This window comes from Crinia signifera, chromosome 8 (genome assembly GCF_055691185.1).
Source record: "Crinia signifera chromosome 8, ASM5569118v1, whole genome shotgun sequence".
Taxonomy (NCBI): Eukaryota; Metazoa; Chordata; class Amphibia; order Anura; family Myobatrachidae; genus Crinia; species Crinia signifera.
In genome coordinates this window covers 78,489,565-78,514,482 of record NC_139224.1, presented here as the reverse complement: position 1 = coordinate 78,514,482, position 24,918 = coordinate 78,489,565, and the positions used below count along the sequence as shown (strand labels likewise).

General features: G+C 44.7%; 1 protein-coding gene and 1 pseudogene across 3 annotated transcripts in view; both read right to left on the bottom strand.

Annotated features, from left to right (window-relative positions):
* The window catches only part of KIFAP3 (kinesin associated protein 3), a 250,868-nt gene extending 226,190 nt beyond the window's left edge, over nucleotides 1-24,678 (bottom strand). For all 3 annotated transcript variants that reach the window (XM_083156696.1, XM_083156699.1, XM_083156698.1), the window contains exons 1-3: nucleotides 24,454-24,678; nucleotides 23,322-23,453; nucleotides 9,495-9,649 (exon numbers count right to left, since the gene is read on the bottom strand). In XM_083156696.1, the coding sequence (XP_083012822.1) occupies nucleotides 9,495-9,649; nucleotides 23,322-23,453; nucleotides 24,454-24,485 (319 nt within the window). In that variant the 5' untranslated portion in view covers nucleotides 24,486-24,678. The remainder of the gene's footprint in view (nucleotides 1-9,494; nucleotides 9,650-23,321; nucleotides 23,454-24,453) is intronic.
* On the bottom strand, nucleotides 20,821-20,979 carry LOC146029941 (U2 spliceosomal RNA; annotated as a pseudogene).
* Nucleotides 24,679-24,918: the final 240 nt, after the last annotated feature.

Genomic DNA, 24,918 nt, shown 5'->3' with positions numbered 1-24,918 from the left:
GATATAACTCTGCACTTATTAAAAATGGCACTTAGAATAAAATGGCAGTTCAAAATTCACAAGTTCATTACATTCACTTGCCCCCTGCTGTTCTTATACTGCTGCTACTAATCAGCTACCCACCTGAGCAGATAACCACTCCCACCTTCAGCACTATTCTGAGCAGATAACCACTCCCACCTTCAGCACTATTCTGAGCAGATAACCACTCCCACCTTCAGCACTATTCTGAGCAGATAACCACTCCCACCTTCAGCACTATTCTGAGCAGATAACCACTACAACCTTCAGCAATATTCTGAGCTGATAACCGCTCCCACCTTCAGAACTATTCTGAGCAGATAACCACTCCCACCTTCAGCACTATTCTGAGCAGTTACCACTCCCACCTTCAGCATTATTCTGAGCAGTTAACCACTCCCACCTTCAGCACTATTCTGAGCAGATAACCACTCCCACCTTCAGCACTATTCTACTAAACACACCACTCCTTCTTGGATATAACTCTGCACTTATTAAAAATGGCACTTAGAATAAAATGGCAGTTCAAAATTCACAAGTTCATTACATTCACTTGCCCCCTGCTGTTCTTATACTGCTGCTACTAATCAGCTACCCACCTGAGCAGATAACCACTCCCACCTTCAGCACTATTCTGAGCAGATAACCACTCCCACCTTCAGCACTATTCTGAGCAGATAACCACTCCCACCTTCAGCACTATTCTGAGCAGTTACCACTCCCACCTTCAGCACTATTCTACTAAACACACCACTCCTTCTTGGATATAACTCTGCACTTATTAAAAATGGCACTTAGAATAAAATGGCAGTTCAAAATTCACAAGTTCATTACATTCACTTGCCCCCTGCTGTTCTTATACTGCTGCTACTAATCAGCTACCCACCTGAGCAGTTAACCATTCCCACCTTCAGCACTATTCTGAGCAGATAACCACTGCCACCTTCAGCACTATTCTGAGCAGATAACCACTGCCACCTTCAGCACTATTCTGAGCAGTTAACCACTCCCACCTTCAGCACTATTCTGAGCCGATAACCACTCCCACCTTCAGCACTATTCTGAGCAGATAACCACTCCCACCTTCAGTACTATTCTGAGCAGATAACCACTCCCACCTTCAGCACTATTCTGAGCAGATAACCACTCCCACCTTCAGCACTATTCTACTAAACACACCACTCCTTCTTGTATATAACTCTGCACTTATTAACCCCTTCCCGACGAGGCCTTTTTTGTTAACTTTTTTTTTTTCCTCCTCGCGTTCAAATAAGCGTAACTTTTTTAATTTTCCGGCTATATAGACACATGATGGCTTTTTTTTGCGGGACAAGTTGTACTTTTTAATGGTACCATTTACTATACCGTATAATATTCTGGGGAATCAGGAAATAATTCAATGTGGGGTAAAAAGGAAAAAAAACGCAATTCCACAATTTTGCGCTGGTTACGGTTTTTTGGGAGTTCATAGTTCGTTTAAAATGATGGGTTATCTTTATTCTATGGGTCGTTACGATTCCGGTGATACCAAACTTATATAGTTTTCGTTACGGTTTACCACTAAAAAAAAAAATAGAAAATTTTACGGTTTTTCTAATTTGCGTCGCCATGTTCTGCGGCTTATAACTTTTTTATTTTTCCACCTACGGACCTGGGTGAGGGCTCATTTTTTGCGGGCTGAAGTGTACTTTTTAGTTAATACCATTATGGGATATGGGCGACTTTCTGATCTCTTTTAGTTATTTTTTTTTGGGTAGGCGATGCGACCAAAAAACGTAGTTTTGGCGTTGGGAATTATTTTCCGTTTACGCCTTTAACCATGCGGGATAACTAATGTTATATTTTAATAGATCGGACTTTTAGGAACGCGGCGATACCAAATATGTTTATTTTTTTTATTTTTTATTTATTTTTATTTGTGAAATGGGGAAAGGGGGGTGATTTGAACTTTTAATATTTTTTTTTTTTTTTTTTTTTTAAACTTTTTTTTTTTTTTTTTTTTTTTTACTTTTACTACAAGGCCCCCTAGTGTACTTGACCACTAGGGGGCGCGATCGCCTGTACTAGGTTCAGCCATAGAGCTCTATGGCTGAACATAGTGATTTTCAGCACTTCCTATTACATCCTGCCACAGGCAGGATGTAATAGGAATGCTGACACGGCCAGCACAGGGGTCTACATTAGACCCCTGGCTGCCATGGCAACCGATCGGCACCCTCCGATCTCGCCGCGGGGGGCCCTGATCGGCGCCGGAGGGGGGCGCCCCCCCTCCGATCAGCTATTTAAGCACTGCGGGCGCTTTGCCCGCGGTGCTTAAAGGGTTAAACGGCCACGATCGGCGAACTCGCCGCTCGTGGCCGTGAGAGCAGGTACCTGGCTGTAATATACAGCCATTACCTGCTCTCTTTCAAGCCAGCTCACTCCGTGAGCTGGCTTGATTCCCCCGCAACCGGCATATGACGTACATTTACGTCATATGTCGGGAAGGGGTTAAAAATGGCACTTAGAATAAAATGGCAGTTCAAAATTCACAAGGGAAGCTACCCTTTAAGCTGAGAAAGGACGAGCCTGCCACAAGACTATTAGAATTTTCTGGTTCAAGTTGGCTTTTTGACACCGAGGATCTGATTGTCTTTGCCCTGGTGTATATTATTTTAGGGGCATCTTCCAACACCGGTCCCAGTACTGGGTTGCATTTCAACACATGACAGTGTTTTTTCAGGATGTTTGAGATTTGACGCTCACTGTCATTATATTTTGTTATGAATAGACAGTTATTAGTCTTGTTTTCAGCATCATCCTCTCTTTTCTTATACTTTAAGACCTCACTCCTTTCAGAGTTTCTGGCCCTAATGAGGGCTGATTCCACTACCATTGGGGGTACCCACGTCCTCTGAATCTCTGTGTGTATATACTGTACATGCCTGACTTTCAAACATATCAATATCGGTGCAGTTTCTACGTAAACGCAGAAACTGCGAATAAGGAATGTTATTTTGTATTGGTTTGGAGTGACAGCTCTCATATTCTAAATAGCTGTTGCTATCCACACTTTTAAAGAAAGTGTAGGTTTCAATGCTTCGTTTAGATGGAAAATTTTCAACACTCAGGACTAAATCTAGAAATTCGATCTTTAGAGGCTGAAAATTAGAAGTAAATTTTAAATTAAAAGAGTTGATGTTTATCTCCATCATGAACTGCTCAAAATCAGTTCTATCGCCCCTCCATATTAGAATAATATCATCAATGAAGCGACAAAAAAAATGTATTTTATGGGCCCATGCCCCCATAAGCACTGTAGACTCAAATTCCCCCATGTAGAGGTTAGCCAGACTTGTGACAGAAATCGTCCACCTAAGCCGTACCCCAAGTCTGGATAAACCACTCCCCCAAAAACTCAAAATAGTTGTGCGTGAGCACAAATCTTAAGCAGTCACACACAAAATCACCAGTTTCAGTAGGTATGTTGGGATCACTTCCCAAGGTGTTTCTAATTGCTGCAATGCCACCCTCATGGGGTGTGGCCGTTTACAGTGATTGGACATCAATTGATGCCCAACACAGGCCTTCCTCCCATTCGATGGCATTGATCAATTGTAATGCATGGGTTGAGTCCCTAATGTAGGTACCAAGTTTAGGGACATACGATTTTATAACCTCATCAACATACTCTGACACTCTCGATGTTAGAGAGCCGATGCCTGCCACTATGGGCCTGCCCGGAGGTTTATCAAGGCCTTTATGAATTTTTGGCAGGTGATAGAAGGTCGCCAGGTTTGGTGTACGGTTAAGCATATATTTGTATTCATCCAGGCACAAGACCTTGGAATCCAACCCCCTTTTTAGGGGAACTCTTTTCGGACCTGGTTAAAAAAAAGAGATCAACCATTTAAAAACAAATATTAAGAAAACATACCCCCATGGTCATAACAAAAAGAACTTAACCAAAAGTGAATATGAAGAACTAAGAGGTCTGTCAACAGACACGAATATCGTAATTAAAAGTGCAGACAAAGGGGGCGGGATAGTGGTCTTGGACCGGGAGTGCTATGTGGCTGAAGCCTATCACCTCCTGGGAGACACCAGTTCATACCAAAAACTTGAAGCTGACCCTACCCCAAACTTTATTAGTGATTTGGAAAATCTCCTAAAAAGGGGGTTGGATTACAAGGTCTTGTGCCTGGATGAATACAAATATATGCTTAACCGTACACCAAACCTGGTGACCTTCTATCACCTGCCAAAAATTCATAAAGGCCTTGATAAACCTCCGGGCAGGCCCATAGTAGCAGGCATCAGCTCTCTAACATCGAGAGTGTCAGAGTATGTTGATGAGGTTATAAAATCGTATGTCCCTAAACTTGGTACCTACATTAGGGACTCAACCCATGCATTACAATTGATCAATGCCATCGAATGGGAGGAAGGCCTGTGTTGGGCATCAATTGATGTCCAATCACTGTACACGGCCATACCCCATGAGGGTGGCATTGCAGCAATTAGAAACACCTACTGAAACTGGTGAAATACCTACTGAAACTGGTGATTTTGTGTGTGACTGCTTAAGATTTGTGCTCACGCACAACTATTTTGAGTTTTTGGGGGAGTGGTTTATCCAGACTTGGGGTACGGCTATGGGGACGATTTGTGCCCCAAGTCTGGCTAACCTCTACAAGGGGGAATGGGAGTCTACAGTGCTTATGGGGGCATGGGCCCATAAAATACATTTTTTTCGTCGCTTCACTGATGATATTATTCTAATATGGAGGGGCAATAGAACTGATTTTGAGCAGTTCATGATGGAGATAAACATCAACTCTTTTAATTTAAAATTTACATCTAATTTTCAGCCTCTAAAGATTGAATTTCTGGATTTAGTCCTGAGTGTTGAAAATTTTCCCTCTAAACGAAGCATTGAAACCTACACTTTCTTTAAAAGTGTGGATAGCAACAGCTATTTAGAATATGAGAGCTGTCACTCCAAACCATGGAAAAATAACATTCCTTATTCGCAGTTTCTGCGTTTACGTAGAAACTGCACCGATATTGATATGTTTGAAAGTCAGGCATGTATATACACACAGAGATTCAGAGAACGTGGGTACCCCCCAATGGTAGTGGAATCAGCCCTCATTAGGGCCAGAAACTCTGAAAGGAGTGAGGTCTTAAAGTATAAGAAAAGAGAGGATGATGCTGAAAACAAGACTAATAACTGTCTATTCATAACAAAATATAATGACAGTGAGCGTCAAATCTCAAACATCCTGAAAAAACACTGGCATGTGTTGAAATGCGACCCAGTACTGGGACCAGTGTTGGAAGATGCCCCTAAAATAATATACACCAGGGCAAAGACAATCAGATCCTGGGTGTCAAAAAGCCAACTTGAACCAGAAAATTCGGTACTTATGTATTATCTGGGCTGCCGATTTTTTGATTGTATGCCTTAACTTAAGGCATACAATCAGATGCGATGCGATGCGATATCGCATCGCATACGACCATATCGCATGCGATGCGATGACCCGATTTTTCCATAGGATTCAATGTTAAAATGGACTGAGTCCATTTTAACATGGAATTCAATGGGAAAAAGGGGTCCTTTTCATACCCCTACTATCCAAGTGGGCATGGAGTTGGATATAAACCTATGGCGAGTGTAGCGAGCCACCGAGCCCGAAGCGTGGCGAGCGGATGGTATTCTGTGTCCGCTCGCCACGCTTCGGGCTCGCCACAGGTTTATATACAACTCCATGTCCACTTGGATAGTAGGGGTATGAAAAGGACCCATTTTCCCAATGAATTCCATGTTAAAATGGACTCAGTCCATTTTAACATTGAATCCTATGGAAAAATCGGGTCCATCGCATCGCATCGCATGAGATATGGTCGGATGCGATGGACCAGATTTCAAAATCGGCAGCCCAGTTAGTACATAAGTACCGAAAATTCTAATAGTCTTGTGGCAGGCTCGTCCTTTCTCAGCTTAAAGGGTAGCTTCCCTTGTGGAAGATGCAAGATTTGTCCTTTTATTCAGAAGGGTTCAACGTTTGAAGGGCCGGATGGCAGCCCTTTCAGGGTCGGCCACTTCATAAATTGCAATTCCACATTCATTGTTTATTTATTGATTTGTCCGTGCGGATACAAATATGTGGGCAAAACTAAACGATGTTTAAAAACCCGCATATTGGAACACGTACGAAATATGAAACACGGCATTACAAATCACAGTGTCCCTAGACATTTTAGGGACAAACATAATTGTGACCCAAATGGTTTAAAAATCAGAGGTTTGGAAATGGTCCCCATAAATAAGAGAGGAGGTGATCGGGAACGAGCACTCCTGAGGAGAGAAACATACTGGATCCTAACCCTGAACACTCTCACACCATCTGGATTGAACGAGGGATACGAGATCACTCCGTTTATCAATAGATGAACGGGTGTTCTCTAGGCCCATCACGTTCAATACCACATCATTAGAATAACATCAGATAATCCCTTTCTTTTTTCTCTTTTAAGGGAGAGAAGGAGTAAGAAAGGAGACAAAAAAGTCCTTTTGTTGATCATTAAGAATCTGTATTTGCTGTTTACCCGACATTTATACTTCTTCTTCTGTGGCACCATAAAAATAAGAAATTGGTGTCTATCAAATACTCACCACTTTTCTATAGAATCTATTGTGATATTTCATGTAAAAAACTTTGTGTATATCTCAGGATTTTTAATAACAACCAATTTGAGTAAAATCAACAATATATTGTGTCGACACCATCTGGTGATGATCTTGCCCCTTACTGGCTTGAAAAGTTGTTGGTAGTTTCAATCTTAGTCCAACCTCATTGTTTCCATGCTTTAACCAATGGACCCTACATGTTTCTAAGAATATATCTCTGTGTCTTTAAGAATGTATATAAATCTAACCCTGTATTTTTAAATAAATTTTATGTAACTATAAGACCATTGTGCATCCATCGGTATGGCCGTTGTAGGATCTATCACAAATGCGATTAAGATCACGCCATTTAGAGCTGTTAACGCAACTTATACAATCGACACTATAAGGTGCCGACATGCTTGCAAGTGCGGCACTTACATCCCGCCTTTGGACTAATGCATGTGCTTTAAAGCACGGAGCCTATACAAACATGTCTATGCATGAAAATCCTTGATGTACTAAATACATCTATAAATGTGTTCCCAATGAGATATGGGAAAAGGGCGACATTGCTCTGCTCTGTGTTAATATGGTCTCTCGGAGCTCAGTACCGATGTATGCACTTTTGGTCTCCTTGAGGCTGAGCCTGTATTGTTTCACGCATTTTATGTGTGTAAACAGATTTTATGTATAGTGTCCGTGCTTTGGGCACTTTTTTGGTAGAGAAAAAGTTCTTATACAACCTGCACGTAATTTTCTCCATATGTATGGTGTATGTAAATATGGGCCAATCACATTGTCTGTGCACGCCCATCTAAAGTGTCAACGAACTCCTATTGGTCACACTTTCTTGTCATAAACCCGGAGCTGCTAGTCACCAGCCACGCCCTCTGATGAAGTTTTTATACGAAACGCGTTAGGGCGGGGCTTAGTGACGTCAGCTCTCTGCACACCGGGTCTCCCCTGCCTGGACCTTCGGCACGCCGTTTCGCACAGATTGTGAGCCCCGGCGGGTGTTCGTACGAGTCCACAGTGCCCTGGATGGTGGTAGGAGATGTGCCTGGCTATTGTTGTTTAACACCTTGTGGTATCCAGCCCACACCTGTTTTATTTGCGGTACGAGTCCTTGAAGGATTTACCGGAGCATTGTTTTGCTTATTAAAATTTGTCAGTTTTACACTATGGAGCGCTCCTCTGTTATTGTATTTCCACAGATTTGTCTTTGATCCCGTGAGTCCTGGGATTTTGTGGAGTGAGCTGCAGTCCGGATTGGGACTTAGTGCAATTTTTAAAGGGCGGACATTCCCTATTTTCAGCTGGTGGCTGGACTGCAATCTAGCGCTGAACTGTATCACCTGAATTTCTTCTGCATATGTATATATATGTATATATATATATATATATATATATATATATATATATATATATATATATATATATATATATATATATATATATATATATATATATACACACACACACACAACTCCAATAGAAAAAGTGGCACTCAGGAGGCAAACAACGGTGAAATGAAAGCAAGTATATTGTCAAGCTTACTTACTTTCATTTCACCGTTGTTTGCCTCCTGAGTGCCATTTTTTCAATTGGAGTTGTGCATTGTTTATCTTTGGGCACCGGGGACCGTTGTCATTTACACTGAGATTGTCTACTTATGTCCTTTTGGACAACCCCTTAACAAAGTAGCTTTTATAAAGTATTCTCAGGAATCTCATTTAAGAAAAACCCTCTTTTCTCATTAGCCTACTCTTGAGCTGAGATACCCTTGAGAAACCCTGCTGTGAATTTGCTTGCTTACATACATAATAATAGTGAACACATTTTTGCAACAGTATCAACAGAATATCGATTAACTAGTTTCACAAAAGCTGGAGAGCCACAAGTTGGCCAGGCCTGCCCTATTACAAACACTTTATAAGAAGGTTGCCAGGCTTGTAGGGAGCTCAAACTTGTGGAAACCAAATCCTATCCACAAGCTCATCAGTGGTAATAATATTACTGACTCTACGGTCATTGGGTCACCACCAAGTAGGTTGACAAGCATTAGGTCGACATGCAGATAGGTAGACATGATTTTAGCTGGACATGATTTTAGGTCAACATGACATTAGGTCAACCGGGTCATTAGATCGACAGGGGATTTTTTTACTGTTTTGTTTGAGCCGACATGTGCCGACAAGCGGTATTTCATGCCCTACCATTCACTAGGGTGTGGTGGGAGAGAAAAATAGTGTGGCGAGCGTAGGGAGGCACCATGTGCGAGGGGATGCAGTGGTAAGTTTCAGTGTCCATGTCGACACAAAATGTGCCGACAGGCGGTATTTCATGCCCTACTATCCACTATGGCGTGTTGGGAGAACAAGACTTTTTCACTGTCAACCTTACCCATGTCGACCTAACCCATGTCGACCTAGACTCATTTCGGCCTACCTGCATGTCGACCTAGACATATGTCGACTTAAATGCATGTTGACCTAATGGTGTCGACTTAATGACTGTCTAACAACTTGCTGGTGACCAACTGATCCACACCGCTCTATAGAAGGGCTGTTTGCTGCCAGGGCAAGACTCGTGCAGTTACAGAGACTAGCCATAGTAACTTTACCACACCTTTACACCTTCTTAGCCTGCAATAGATAAACTCATTACAAATTACACAAAAATCATTTTCTAGTTTTGTATAATATGTAGTGCAGCACAAATACAAATGTTATACAGTATCTTGTAACTAGAATACCAGTGGAGGTTACCAGAATGCTATTTATGCAGTATTGAAGATACAATATGATGTCCTCACCTTTACCGATTAAGCCATCCCTCCGATTCTGGAGATAATAGAGCAGCTGTTCCACTTCAGCTAGTTTGGAAGGATGGATGAGTTTACATTCTTCAACCACTTTCCGTGCCAGAGAGGAAATATCAGTATTGGCATTGAGACTTTTCAGACGAATGCTAAAAACACACAAAAAAGCATATATTATACATAGAGAAAGCTCTTAAGCTCCTGTTATACAACAAAAAGACCATTACATATAGATGTGCCCATGCATGAGCGTAAACATTATTCGTGGCACCCATGACTGGTTCCCCGCAAATAGTGAGCCTACGGATGTCCGCAAGCAACCCTTTCCATGGAAATACCTGGTGAGTACACACCCCACTGCTGGTCATTGCAGGGTGCAAGTAATCGCTGCTATGATACATAATCAGCAAGAGATCACTTGGAAGATGAGAGAGCACATGTGTAGATACAGATGTGACCACATTTGCTGATACCCTGAGGCCCCTTTCACATGCTCCTGCCGGACGGCGAAACTCCGCACGGCCAAAAGCCGTGCCGTACACAGAAGTTAATAATGGACATGATTGTGTCCTTTCACACGGGACAGCCATGACCCAGCCGCCCGGTTGCAGCCGGATGTCACCACTGGAATGGACGGCTGCCGGGCTGTGGCCATCCTCACCATTGCAAACTTCTGTGTGTGGTATGGTTTCTTGGCCGTGCAGTGTTTCGCTGCCCGACCGCTGCGTGTGAAAATGGGATTTTGGTACCTACCGGTAAATCCTTTTCTCTGAATCCGCAGGGGCCACTGGCGTTCACAATGGGTAATAGAGCTTGGCTTGCTAGGAGCTAGCACACTAAAAAAACTTTAGAAAAGACTGGCTCCTCCCCTCTATTACCCAGCAACCCCCAGTTAGGATTTTTGGGAACGAGAGGAGATAGAAACAGAAATTAACAATGAAACAACATTCAAACAACTGATACAACCCTAAACTAGAACTACAACGGACAGATCCTCCGAGCAGGGCGGGAGGCCAGTGGCCCCTGCGGATTCAGAGAAAAGGATTTACCGGTAGGTACCAAAATCCCATTTTCTCTTTCATCCAGCAGGGGCCACTGGCGTTCACAATGGGGAGGTTCCAAAGTCAATCCCCTGGGAGGGAAAGCTCGATGGATCCTGTAACACCAAACGACCTACAGCAGAGGAAGCTGAGGCAAAAGTGTCAAATTTGTAAAACCTAATGAAGGTATTTACCGAGGACCAAGTTGCAGCCCTGCAAAGCTGCGAAATGGATGCCCCTCTGTGCGCTGCCCATGAAGCGCCCACTGCTCTAGTAGAATGGGCTGACAAAGAAGAAGGTGGCTGCTTACCTACCTGCGTATAAGCCATACGAATTGTAGAACAGATCCACCTGGCTAGGGTCTGCTTGGATGCAGGCCAACCTCTCTTGACTGCGTCATGAAGGACAAACAGGCAGTCTGTCTTCCGCACGGATGTCGTTCTGGTCACATAGATCTTTAATGCACGGACGACATCCAGCAGTGCCGTCCCGCCAGATCCTTCAAGATTTACAAGACAGAGCGCCCAGCTCTGATACACGACGCGCCGAGGCCAATGCCAGAAGTATGAGTGTCTTCCAGGACAAGTACTTAAGCTCCACCCTCTCAAGCGGTTCAAACGTAGAAGATTGCAAGAACTCTAGGACCAGATTAAGGTCCCAAGGTTCCGTTGGTGGAACAAATGAAGTCTGAACTCGTAACACCCCTTGTAGAAAAGTCTGGATCTCTGGAATCTGGGCTAATTTTCTCTGGAAGAGAACAGATAATGCCGATACCTGAACCTTCAAGGTAGCCAGGCGCAGACCAGCATCCAGACCTGATTGCAGGAACAACAGGAGTCTGGATAATTTAAAGGTCCTGAAGGGACAACCTCGGTTAGCACACCATACCGCATAGGCCTTCCAGATACGGTGATAATGGGCCGCAGAAACCGGTTTCCGGGCCCTCAGCATGGTTGGAATAACCGCCGAAGGTACTCCTCTGCTCCTTAATACCTCGGTTTCAACAGCCACGCCGTTAAACGTAACTGGAGAACGTTGTGGTGGTGAAATGGACCCTGGAGTAGTAAGTCTGGACGCAGAGGAAGTGTCCACGGATCTTCCATCAGCAGCTGTTGTAGGTCGGAGAACCAACTTCTGCGGGGCCAGTACGGTGCTATGAGAATGGTTTTTACCCTTTCTCTTTTTATCCTTTTTAGTACCGGACCTAGAAGTGGAAGCGGTGGGAACAGGTAAATGAAGTGGAACCTCCATGGAATGGTAAGAGCGTCCACTGCCATTGCTGCCGGATCTCTCGTCCGAGAGACATAAGTCGGTAGTTGATGATTTTGCCATGAGGCCATCAGGTCCACCTGTGGAGTCCCCCACCTCTGTGTTATCTGCTGGAAGACCTCTGGATGTAACGACCATTCCCCCGGGTGGAGATCCTGCCGACTTAGAAAGTCGGCCTCCCAGTTGTCCACGCCGGGTAGAAACACTGCTGTTAGGATGACGTTGAACTTTTCCGCCCAGCGAAGAATCTTGGAAGCCTCTCGCATTGCTCCTCGACTTTTTGTGCCGCCCTGACGATTTATGTACGCGACGGCCGTCGCATTGTCCGATCTCACCTTGATTGGCTGATCTCTCAAGATCGTCTGAGCGCTCAGCAGTGCATTGAGAATTGCTCGCAACTCCAATATATTTATGGGTAGGCGGGACTCCCAGTCCGACCACCGACCCTGCAATCGAAGGTCGAGGACTACCGCACCCCAACCTCGGAGACTCGCGTCTGTGGTCAGTAGTACAGAGTCCCAGACCGCGAACCTGCGTCCCGCCTTGAGGTTGTCCGCGATGGTCCACCACAGAAGGGAAGTCCGAGTCTGGGCTGACAACCGCACTGTCCGGTGAATGAACAGATGTGAGCCCGACCACTGGCTCAGGAGGTCCCACTGTAAGGTTCTGGAGTGAAATCGGCCGAATTGCAGAGCCGGAAAGGCCGCCACCATCTTCCCTAAGAGTCTGATACAAAGGTGGATAGTCACCTGCCTGTGTCGCAATACCTGAGCCACCATCCGCTGAATTGAAGATGCCTTGTCGTCCGGTAGGAAAATCCTCTTGGAATTTGTGTCCAGAATTAATCCCAGAAATTGTAACCTCTGGGAAGGAATTAGGTTTGACTTTTGAAAGTTCACCATCCACCCGTGCTTGACGAGCATCTGGTAAGTCTGATTGGCATGTTCCAACAACAGTTGGATTGACGGGGCCTTGATGAGGAGGTCGTCTAAATACGGTATGATCGTGACCCCTTCTACTCGGAGGGTCGCGATCATCACGGATAGGACCTTCGTAAATATCCTGGGCGCTGATGACAACCCAAAGGGAAGAGCCCTGAACTGAAAGTGATCCCTGCCCACCGCAAAACGGAGAAATTGTTGATGTGGGATCCATATCGGTACATGGAGGTAGGCGTCCTTGATGTCCAAGGACACCATAAACTCGCCCGGTTCCAGGGAGTGAATTACCGAGTGAATGGATTCCATTTTGAACCGATGGTACACAATGGATACATTCAGGGACTTTAAGTTCAGGATAGGCCTGACGGAACCATCCGGTTTTGGCACCACAAAGAGGGTGGAGTAAAACCCCTGACCCCTCTGTTGTGACGGCACCGGCACTACCACCTGAGCGTCTAGCAGTCTTTGTACTGCCGCTAGTAGAGCAATTCTCTTTTGCTGATCTCCCGGTAGAGGTGTTGTTAGGAACCGTCGTGGAGGTCTCTCCGTGAACTCGAGTTTGTATCCTTCTCTTATCAGCTGTCGAATCCAGGTATCCGAGGTGGTGTCGTTCCACTGAGTCTGAAAGTCTATTAGACGGGCACCCACCTGAGACCTTCCCAAGAAGGCCGGGAGACCGTCATGCCACCGGTTTTGCTGGTGGCTTGGGTTCCTGTCGACGAGCGGTGGACTGTGCTCTACCACGGCCTCTTCCACCCCGAAAGGACTGCGAGAACCCACGGCCTCTGCCACGAAAGGAATGCTGTTGCGGCCGAAAGGAATTAAAGGAATTAAATGACGGGCCAGTGTACTGCCGGCGAGCCGGCGGCGCAGCTGACGGTAGAAATGCCGACTTCCCCCCAGTGGCCTGTGAAATCCACTTGTCCAATTCTGGACCGAAGAGTATGTCCCCAGTAAAGGGCAACCCTTCCACTGCCCTCTTGGATTCTGCATCTGCAGTCCAAGAGCGGAGCCATAGAGCCCTGCGGGCAGCGATTGCATTAGCTGAGATTTTGGCCGAAATCTGGGTGACATCCCTTGAGGTTTCCCCCAAAAAGGAAGCAGCTTCCTGGATATGCTCGGCCAAAAGTTTAAGTTCCTGTCTGGAGGTGCCTGCCTCTAACCCATCTCTAAGCTGTTCCGCCCATTTAAGAACTGCTTTATTTACCCAGGCAGAAACAATAGCTGGCCTTAATTGAGTACCTGCCGCAGTGTAAACTGCCTTCAGTGTCGCCTCCAGCTTTCTGTCTGACGGGTCCTTTATCGAAGCAGCTCCAGGGACAGGCAGCGTGGTCGTCTTTGACAGACGGGATACCGAGTCATCTACTGGAGGTGGAGTCTCCCATCTGGTGAATGCAGAAGCCTGGAAAGGATATATTGTTGAAAAACGTTTAGGGATAATGAAACGTTTGTCTGGGGTTTTCCAGGGCGCTGCCAACTGATCTTGTCCTGGGAAAGGAAAAACTGCCCTAGGGGAAGGTTCCTTACCAAACAAGTCAAATTCCTGAGGTTCCTGTATGGGATCCTGAGGGATATTTAAAACCTGGCGTACTGCCAGGATAAGGGAATCTACCCCAGAGTGTGTTGGCTCTGGCTTTTCGGGAATTTCCTCGGGTAGCTCCTCCCACTCTTCATCTTCCTCTTCCTCAGCCTCCTCCTGAGGACAATCCTCATCGTCGGAGGTTATAAGTGGGAGGGGCCGTTTGGCCCTAACTACCGGTGTCTTTGGGGCCGAAGTGAGAGTTGTCATTAAATGATCAACCGACCTTGTAAGGGAGGCCGCCCAAGCCGGCTCAGCCTGACGGCTTTCTGCTAACTCAGATGACAGGTTAGTCATAGCGCCTGTCAAAAGAGAGGCCCACGATGGGGCTGTGCTAGGACCCCCTTCTGTGGACAAAAGTGAGGAACAATTTGTACATACGGTGCTTCTAGTCTCTGATGAGGACTGAGTAAACTTGTCCCCACATGAGGAACAAGCAAATGCCTTCTGGGCTGCCTTTGTAGAAGACCTGCCCGTCATTGCTCCAGCCACAGAAGTATCAGTTACTGACACACTTCAGACACACACACCACAGTATAGTGAACAAAGCAGGAAGACCAGGGGCTGCTGGGCACCAGAGGGAATCTGCCTAAACCCACAATAAGGAACCCCTATAACACTCCCCACAGGATGTGTGACAGAGTCAGCAAGGAAGGGGTTACTACTGCAGCAAGGTCTTGACCTGCAGCTGTGAGATCCTCTGTATAGGAAAAGACAGCAGACTTTAAACACTATTCATGTTGTATTACATATGACAGGGATAAATGTCTATACATCCACATATACATTTAATATACATCTGCATGTATACACAAATCCCCCTTACAACAAAAGGCTGCGCCTAGCCTGCCACCTCCAAGATGGCGCCCGCCGCGTGCTCAACCTCACTCCCCCTACGTCCTGCCCCAGCGTCTCCCGCTCTGTAACGCCGCCTCCAGCCGGCAGCCAGCCAAGCGCTTAGTAGCGCTGATTTACCCAGCCGCCGGGGAGTGTGCCAGCATCCATAAGCGGGAGACGCAGAGTAGTGACAGGCGCCAGGGCTGAAGCGGGGACTGACACAGACATGGGGGCGCGTGCGGTACTTACCGCTGAGGCTGGCTGTTTTCTGTGTATGACGGTCCCCTTTGTCCAGGGGCCGCAGGTACACGCTGGCGTACAGGCAGGCACCTTTGAGAGAGGTCCTGACTGACGACTGGCTCCTGCCAGGGCGCTGCAGACCCGGACCCAAGCTTTTACTGAAGCTGGGAAGGGCTGCTTTGTAGATGTGAAAAAATTAAATTATTAAATAAATAAAAATAAAAAAAATAAAAATATATAAAATGTGCATAAGTTATGTGGAGCAGTGCTCCACTGTGACTAGCTCCCTTGGGCACAAAAATCTAACTGGGGGTTGCTGGGTAATAGAGGGGAGGAGCCAGTCTTTTCTAAAGTTTTTTTAGTGTGCTAGCTCCCAGCAAGCCAAGCTCTATTACCCATTGTGAACGCCAGTGGCCCCTGCTGGATGAAAGAGAAAAGGGCCTTACAGCACATTGAAAACAATGCTTCATTACTTAAAATGAACTTAAAATCTGAAGTTAAATTAAATGCATATTCTCCAAAGATATTGTAAAATGACCTGGACAGATGGCTTGGTAAACCTTGGAAAAAATAATACATTCATTTTAAAGTAGCATAATTTATTTCGGATTAGTCTTTCAGCCTATTTAAAGGGAGAAAATTAGTAACTGTTGATCTTACGGTGTGCACCACATGTAACATGGACCAAAAAAAGCAAAAGGGCAGAGCTATCTGTGATCAGACAGAAAACTATAGACAGACATTTTAAAGCCCTATTCTTATGACTACAATTACAGATATTATAAAAATTAATGTCCATTTGGACTGTAGCCAGCCTCCTTGGATAGGGCTGCAGGAGGACAATTGACCTTAGTAGATAGTAGAAAATTTTTAAAGCGATGCATGCAAAACTACAAGGGGTATAATGAATGCAGGCAACGAGCCCCTGATGGCGAGCTACACGGCGAGCAGTGCCGATGGCTCGCCATCAGAGTATTCAATGGCCTCCCCTTCACTCGCTGTTTCCACCTCACCTGTTCCCTGAGGTGAGGTGGAAACAGCGAGTAGGCCATCAAAATGGCGGAGCTTGCCAAAAATGCAGCGGGCTCGCATTAAAGGGAATCCTCGCCGTCCTCTGCTGGCAAGGATTTTTTTCAAAACAATGAAAACGGCGAGGAGGGGTTGGACGGTGAGGATGGCTTTTCTTCGCCAAAAGTGTCTGATCACATCATCCAGCACTTTCTGAATGACAGTGAGTTTCATGGATGTAGACCCAGGATGAGTCCATGTTTGGGACAAACAACATAAAAAAAAATCAGACTGGAATGTGCTAAAATGCATACTGACAATCCACCATGCTTCAAGGGGGATTACTTTTATAAAGATGAAAAAAACTTGAGATTGCCAAATCACATCAAGCTCTATGGGGTCGATTCAACACGATGCACAGTAAGTTGGAGAATGCTGGTACTCATTTTACTATAAGTACTATGTGCCCCGAGCTAGGGTTTAAAACAGCATTTTTGTTGGATTTCTGCATGCACCCCAGGATGGGTGCAAGGAGAAATCTACTAGTCGGAGTTAGCAGCACGCTGATCAGAATAGCGCACCGTATTGAATCAACCACACCGTTCACAGATGATAAAAATAAGCTTTCAAAAAATTTACCATACTCTACCTACTGTGAAATGGTATACGGTCACTGGGTCTACAGCAAGTTGGTTGACAAGCATTGGGTCAACACCGTTAAGTCGACATGTCATTAGGTCGACAGTCAAAAGGTCAACATGTTTTTTTTTACTGTTTTTTAAGCCGACATGCGGTATTTCCTTCCCTACCATCCACTAGGGCATGGTGGGAGAATATAATGTTGTGCTGAGCGCAGCGTCGCACCGTGCCTGAAGCATCATGAGGGAAATGAGCAATGCTAGGGGATGCGGTGCACTGGAAACTGTGTCCATGTCAACTGATGCCATTCGGGTAAAAAAACAGTGGAAAAAAACCATGTCGACCTTTTGACTGTCGACCTAGACACTGCCGAACTAATGCTTGTGTCAACCTATTGGCCTGCCAACCAAAACCCATGTCGACCTAGACCCATGTCAACCAACTTGCTGTAGACCAAACGATCCCAACCCCTGTGAAACATGGAGGATACTAAGTTGGGTTTTGATGATGCTTTGCTCCATCGGGCGCCTTAAATCTGTACAGGGCACAATGAAATCTCAAGACTATCCAGGAATTCTGGAAACTGCTCAGTATCAGAGAATTTTGTCTCCGTTACAGTTTACAGGTTTTACAACAGGATAATCATCAAAAACATAAAAAGGCAAAAGGCGTCCTGTGCAAGCCTGGGTCTCCGACATGAGATGTCCCATGAGGAGGCTGGGCCACTCTCAGCAGGAAGAATTAACCACACTGCAGTATGGGTACCCTCAGAAGCACTACTGGCAGCAAGTTGAAGTTCCAGGCACCTTGCTAGCTAGACACAAATGACACAGCAATGGTGCTGCATCAAGAGCCTTGTGCCCTGGGTGAAGCCACCACTTACAAATCTCTGCTTTCTAAAATCCCTAAGAATGCAGAAGAAAACCGCAGACTATTCTGAGCTGGCCCATGGAAAGAGCTAAAATATGTAGGCTAGTGAAGGCGCACATTTACCCTGAGATATAGCTGCAGTAGTTTGTTTTGGAAAAGAAGGCCAAACTACCTTTTAACAGGTGCAGAAATCTTACTGAGAACTTCAGAAAGTGCGTGATTACAGGGATTGCTTCTTAACAATAAAATATTAGGTTACGGGTCCCATTATTTTTGTCCATGCCAATTTTATTTGTTTTACTATTCAAAATATCCTGGTGAATCAAAATTAACTGCAGGATCTAATTTATATTACATATGCAATATACTATGATGAATGACAATTATTTTTCTCTGCCATAACTTGAAAGTGACAAAAGTATGGGTTATTTTTTTTCGTAGTAGAATACCACTAAATGTATCCATGTCTGTCTGTATGCAATATTATATACAGATGTGTCCTCATACACTGACTCCAATCACACCAAACAGCCCCCCCTGATTCCGGTCCAAGCGTCTTTTTTACTCAAAATCTGCATCTCATTCACACAAATAAAACAACTGGAAGTGACAAGATTACATTTCTAGATTGCTACATTTGTGAATGAGTCTGAATCTACAGAAAACATGGCTTTTTCTCATGCTATGATATATTGTACCTCATCTGCAACTTTGTACATGTATGAGATTAAAACAATTGCCGGTACTTGTTTCCTAGCACGGCCACAATCTTATGGATCGTGTACCTTTAAGTTAAGGTACACGATCCATACGATGGACCCGATTTCCTTTGAAATCAGGTCCATTTTGCCGGCTAGGAGACAATATCGGGGGCATCGCGTCGGTCGGGACCATTAACATTGGTCCCGACGCGACCGACGCGATGCCCCCGATATTTCCATAGGCTTTAATGTTAAAAAATATTTTAACATTGAAATCGTGTCGGGAAAGGTAAAATATCGGGGGCATCGCGTCGGTCGGGACCATTAACATAGGTCCCGAAGCGATGCCCCCGATTTTTCCATAGGCTTCAATGTTAAAAGATTTTTTAACATTGAAATCGTGAAAAAATGTGAAAAATGTGAAATGGGCCAATATGACCCATTTCACATTATAGATGTCCCCGTCGTCACCCCACGATAGACGCCAACCCGAAGCGTGGCGAGCGCAGCGAGCCCGCGAGGGGCGGCGGTGCGCGTCCTCTGACCTTTTCATTCCCTTACTATCCACGTCGGCGTGGAGTTGAGAATAGAATAGTGTGGCGAGCGCAGCGAGCCACCGAGCCCGAAGCGTGGCGAGCCCCGCGAGGGGACGCGTATAACTTCACAGGTATACGCGTGCGCTCGCCACGCTTCGGGCTCGGTGGCTCGCTGCGCTCGCCACACTATTCTATTCTAAACTCCACGCCGACGTGGATAGTAGGGGAATGAAAAGGTCGGAGGACGCGCACCGCCGCCCCTCGCGGGCTCGCTGCGCTCGCCGCGCTTCGGGATGGCGTCTATCGTGGGGTGGGGTGTACGCCGTGAAATTGGGGGGGGTTGGGAATATTTTACATTGAATCCAATGTAAAATCGGGTCCCAGGGACCCGATTTACATTTCATTCAATAAAAAAAATCGGGTCGAAAATCGGTCGGTCGCATCGCATGCGACCAAATCACATGCGATGCGATCGACCCGATTTTTCCGACACGACCACCCCGATGTAAATCGGTGTGGCCGTGCTAGGAAACAAGTACCCAATTGCCCAACTATCTCTTAAGGTACCCATAGACGGTCCGTTCCCGGACCGTCCGTTTTGTACTATGCGATGCGCGCTCCCGCGCATCACATAGTACGGTACAAAAAGTATGTGCTGCACATACTTTTTGTACTAGCTAAACATCGTATCGGATCGCATTGCATGCACTAGGCATGCGATCCGATACGATGCATGCTAATTAAGACCCAAACGGATCCGTTTAACGGACCGTGTATGGGCACCTTAACACAGTTTTTTCAATTATTGCAAATCTGACATTTTCATTCAACAATCCATGTGTGACCAATTAACAGTCAGCTTCTATTTAGTATTTAATTTAATTTAATGTGGTAGGAGCACAAAGGGCTTAAATTCCATACTGTGCACTGGTTAGGAGCATCAAGGCCTTATTTCCAGACTGTATGGGGAAATTTACTAAGATGGGAGTTTTATTTCACATGAGATGTTGCTATGGGCAACCTACCAGAATTGACTTCTTATTTATTTAGTACCTTCTAGAAAATAATAGATAGTATCTAAATGGTTGCCCACAGCAACATCCCATCTGAAATAGAACTCCCATCTTAGAAAATTTACCCCTATGCTGGATAGGAGCACAAAGAGCTTTATTGCCACACTGCATGCAAGGTAGGAGCACAAGGGGCCTTATTTCCACATTGCATGCTGGGTAGGAGCACAAAGGGCCTTAATTCCACAATGCATGCTGGGTAGGAGCATCAAGAGCCGTATTTCCACACTGCATGCAAGGTAGGAGCACAAAGGGCTTTATTTAATTTTTTTCCTGGAGCCCGAGTGGTGATCGAACACCCAGTGCAGTAACCTAAATCATGCATAGGGGGAGTACGTACATATGGACCCTCTCCCAAAGGGGAAGGGCTCCGTTACTCCCCTTACCCCTCTCAGCTAAAAGGCACAAGAGGGGAAAATAGGGATCGGTTGGTCCTCCTCGCCGAAGCTCAGAGAGACCCTTTTCCCTTAACCCCCGGAAGGGTTAGGGTAGGTGGGTGGGTCGTCCACACCGAAGTTTCGGGAGACCCTCGGTAGCCCATAAGGATCGTACACACAGCCCATAAAAAACGTGGCAAACTAACAAAAAACATGAAGTGACAAACGTGAGAGAGGAAAAATAAATAAATACGTATAGAGACCCCAGTTACTCAGTCCAGCCTTTCTCTATTCTTCTGCCAGGGGTCGGTCCATACCCACTGATAAGAACAGATACTACACTTGATCTTAGCCAAAAGGCAGAGAAGCGATGCCTTATTTCCACACTGCACACTGGGTAGGAGCACCAAGGGCTTTATTTCCACAGTGTACACTGGGTAAGAGCACCAAGGACCTTATTTCCACACCATGGCCCTTATTCAGATCTGATTGCAGTATAAATTTGTTTGGAAAATGGTCAAAACCATGTGCACTGCCGGTGGGGCAGATGTGCAGAGAGAGTTAAATTTGGGTGGTGTGTGTTGAAACTGAAATCTAAATTCCAGTGTAAAAATAATGCAGCCAGTATTTCCCCTGCCCAGAAACAAAAAATCTAACTCTCTCTGCACACGTTACATCTGCCCCACCTGTAGTGCACATGGTTTTGCCCATTTTCCAAACAAATTTGTACTGCGATCAAGTCTGAATAAAGACCCACATTAAGGCCATATTTCCACACTGTATGCTGGGTAGGAGCACAAAAATATATAGCAAAAATAGCTATATGTTTGCATAAAGGAGACTATGTTCAAATTGCTTTATAGATGGTACTATGTTCCTCACAGTTTAACCAAAATGCACCCTGAAATCTCTCATTTATGTTCAAAATCTTTAGGACTGTACTCAGCTTAAAACATTTTAAAAATGTATTTAAATAATTCATTTTGCATTGATTATACTAAGTTAAAATCAATGTCAATATTTTTCAATATTGTATTACAGTGCCACTACATGGCTACTGCTTAATGCCAACAAGCTAGAAAAAAAAATTCTGAGAACAGTTTTTGAATACTGGTGGGATGGCCATCCTGTAAATATAAATACAAAAACACTACAAGTTGGAGCTGGCATACTACAGTTTAGGGACAAATTCAAAAAAGAATCTAGCAGGTGAAACTTTTCAGATGTTCCTGCTAAATAAATGTAACTTAATTAAGAAAAAAGTCTGTTACATCTCTAACTAGTCAGTCATTTCACTAGTTTCTAATAAACTGGAGTTGAGATTACAATTCGCTACATTCCCATGGTTCAACTCACAAAGGACTATGTATGTACTATGTATGCATAGGATCTATTTAAGCTGTATTAAGGTCCATACACACTGGGCGATTATGCCCAGCGTGTATGGACAGTGATGACCGCTGTCATCACTGGGGGGAAAGACGCCCAGTGCATACACACTGAGTGGCGCAGCGCTATGCAAAGTCTTCCACAAAGCCGCCTATCTGCTGGTAATAGCTTTCCCGGCGATGATGCGGGATGATCATCGCCGGGCCATACACACTGGGCGGCTTTGAGCTGAAAGCCACTCAAACTTGCAGTTTTGAGCAGCCTTCAGCTCAAAATCGCCTAGTTTGTATGGGCCTTAAGTGATATTATTAGAAAGTGGAAGCATTTAGAAACAACAGTAACTCAGCCATGAAGCGAAAGACCATGTCAAATTAAAGAGCAGAATCAACGACTGCTACGGCACCTGGTATATAAAAGTCACCAAAAATCTGCTGATTCCATAGCTTAATAGTTTCAAAGTACCACTGCCATTAATGTAAGCACAAAAATTGTGAGTCTGGAGCTTAATGTAAAGGGTTTTCATGACCAAGCAACTGCATGCACTACTCACATTACCAAGTCCAATGCCAAGCGTTTTACATAATGGTGTAAAGCAAACAGAAACCGGACTAAGGAACAGATAAAACATGTGGAGTGACAAATCACACGTCTCTGTTTGGAAGTCAGATGGGCGAGTCATTGGTTCGGTTGATGCCAGGACAATGTAGTCCATCTGACATCATTATGCCAACTGTGAAGTTTGGTGGAGGATGGATAATGGTATGGGGCTGTTTTTCAGGGTTTGGGCTAGGCCCCTTACCTCCAGTGCTGGCCAATCTTATTGCTTCAGCCTACTAAAGACATTTTAACATTACTATACTTTCAACTTTGTGGCAACAGTTTGGAGAAGGTACTTTTCTATCTCAGGCCCAGTGCACAATGTTAAGATTTTAAAGACATGAGGAGTTCCTGTGGAAGAACTTGACCGGCTTGCACAGAGAGTGACCTAAACCAGATCAAGCACCTTTGGGATAAATTGGAATGGGGATTGCGAGCCACACCTTATTGTCCAACATCAGTGCCTGACCTCATAAATGCTCTATAGAATGTTTGGGCACAAATTCCCACAGAAACATTCCAAAATCTTGTTTAAGCCTTACAAGAAATGTGGGAGTTGTTGTAACTGCAAAAGGAGGACCAACTCCATATTCAATTTTGTGTATTTAAATACAATGTCATTACAGTCCCTCAGAGCCTTCCTATACATGTATGAGAAACACAAAGTGAACAGGATTGACATGAAACAGAGCAGCAGCTGGCAGAGTACAATATGGACTAGAACTTACATTTTTTGACACTCCTTTCTCTCACCCAGCATTGGGTCACCCATCTCCCCAAGAATAGTAGCCTCCACTTCATAGTGAACAACAAGAGCTTTCTCACTTGGATGTACATCTATGTTTCCTCCTTTCACTTTCCTAAAATAAAAATTAAAAGACATAAACCACAAAAATATTATTAATTTAAGTTGTCATGTATGTAAAAATTTCATATATTATAGGTAAATATTATTTATTAACATTTTCCTACCTAACACCACAAAGGCGCTTTAAGAAAGGGGGCCTGTATTCAAGCACTTCAGGCCATCTTTTCAACAGTGTGGTAGACAATGACATTGTGACAGACTCTACTGGTCAGGTCTCCGAGAACATGGTGCCCAAACTGCTTTTGTAGTGGTGCGTCAGCACAGCACCTGAATGGACCTCTACACTATATTTCCCATGAGCCCTAGTGAGCGTGAGGGTTCCACACTCAACAAAGGACGGAGGTGGTTGGTGGGGAGAGTCCTGCACGGTTGCTATAGCACCATAACTGCAAGCAGGACCACTGCCTTAATGTCTTTGTGGCTATTCCTTTAATCATGATGGCTATGAGGAGCCCATCAAAGGGTCAAAATAATGACAATTCGTGGCTGCAAACATTACCCATTATACTTCCCACAGTTTGTAGAGGAATACAGGAGAATTTGCAATGTTGGAGTACTGTATGAAACAGTGATCGTTCAAATGCACATCAGCACTTACTAAATACAATGATTAATAGAACTTCCATCTTAGTAAATAAACCATACATTGTGCCTAGGAATTACTGTACATTACATATTTCATGCTGTTTCAACATTCACAGCTGTACTTTAAAACAGCAAATACCATAGACGAAATACAATCCCCACCCCTCAAAAATCAATGATAAATCCTTTTCCTGTATTACATCTCCTGTACAGCCATAGGCCACATTTGATACATTCACATACATCACAAAGGATTGGGTTTTGCCCATTCAGTCCGCAAATATATGCATATACTATATCAAATCGAATGTGCAGTACGCCAGCCATGGTTACTGTCCATTAACCAGCAGTGACCACAGACACCATAATAAACGTCCTTTCCCAGGAAACATGAAAGACAAATTCACCTCTTTAGGTATCTGGCGTCCTCTGACTGCATCCCTACAGCACCAGTGACGTCCCTGCGGGGATACAATATCGGGAACGGGGTTTACCTAAAACAGAACGGGGATGTTTGTTGTTGTTACCAGGGTAAAATAAGAAACGGCTAATCTGCTACTGTGCTAGTGCTACGGCTCCATGGGACTACAGCAGCAGGAGAGGCCGGGTGACGTCACCGTCACATGATCATCATCGTAGTGGGATGGATGCACAAAGCTTGGAGGCTCGCGTCCCTGCCGGAGAGAGCTGTGTTATGTATATTCATTAATCGAAGTTTAAAATAAAACAAGTGGAATATCGTTGTTAATTATTGTATCGTATTATTGTATAACTAGCTGTAAAATACATCGTGTTATCATATGCGTGATTGTCTGTTCAGTGTATATTGTTTTTAAAAAATCCATATGAAAAGTGAATACTTTTTTTTTTTT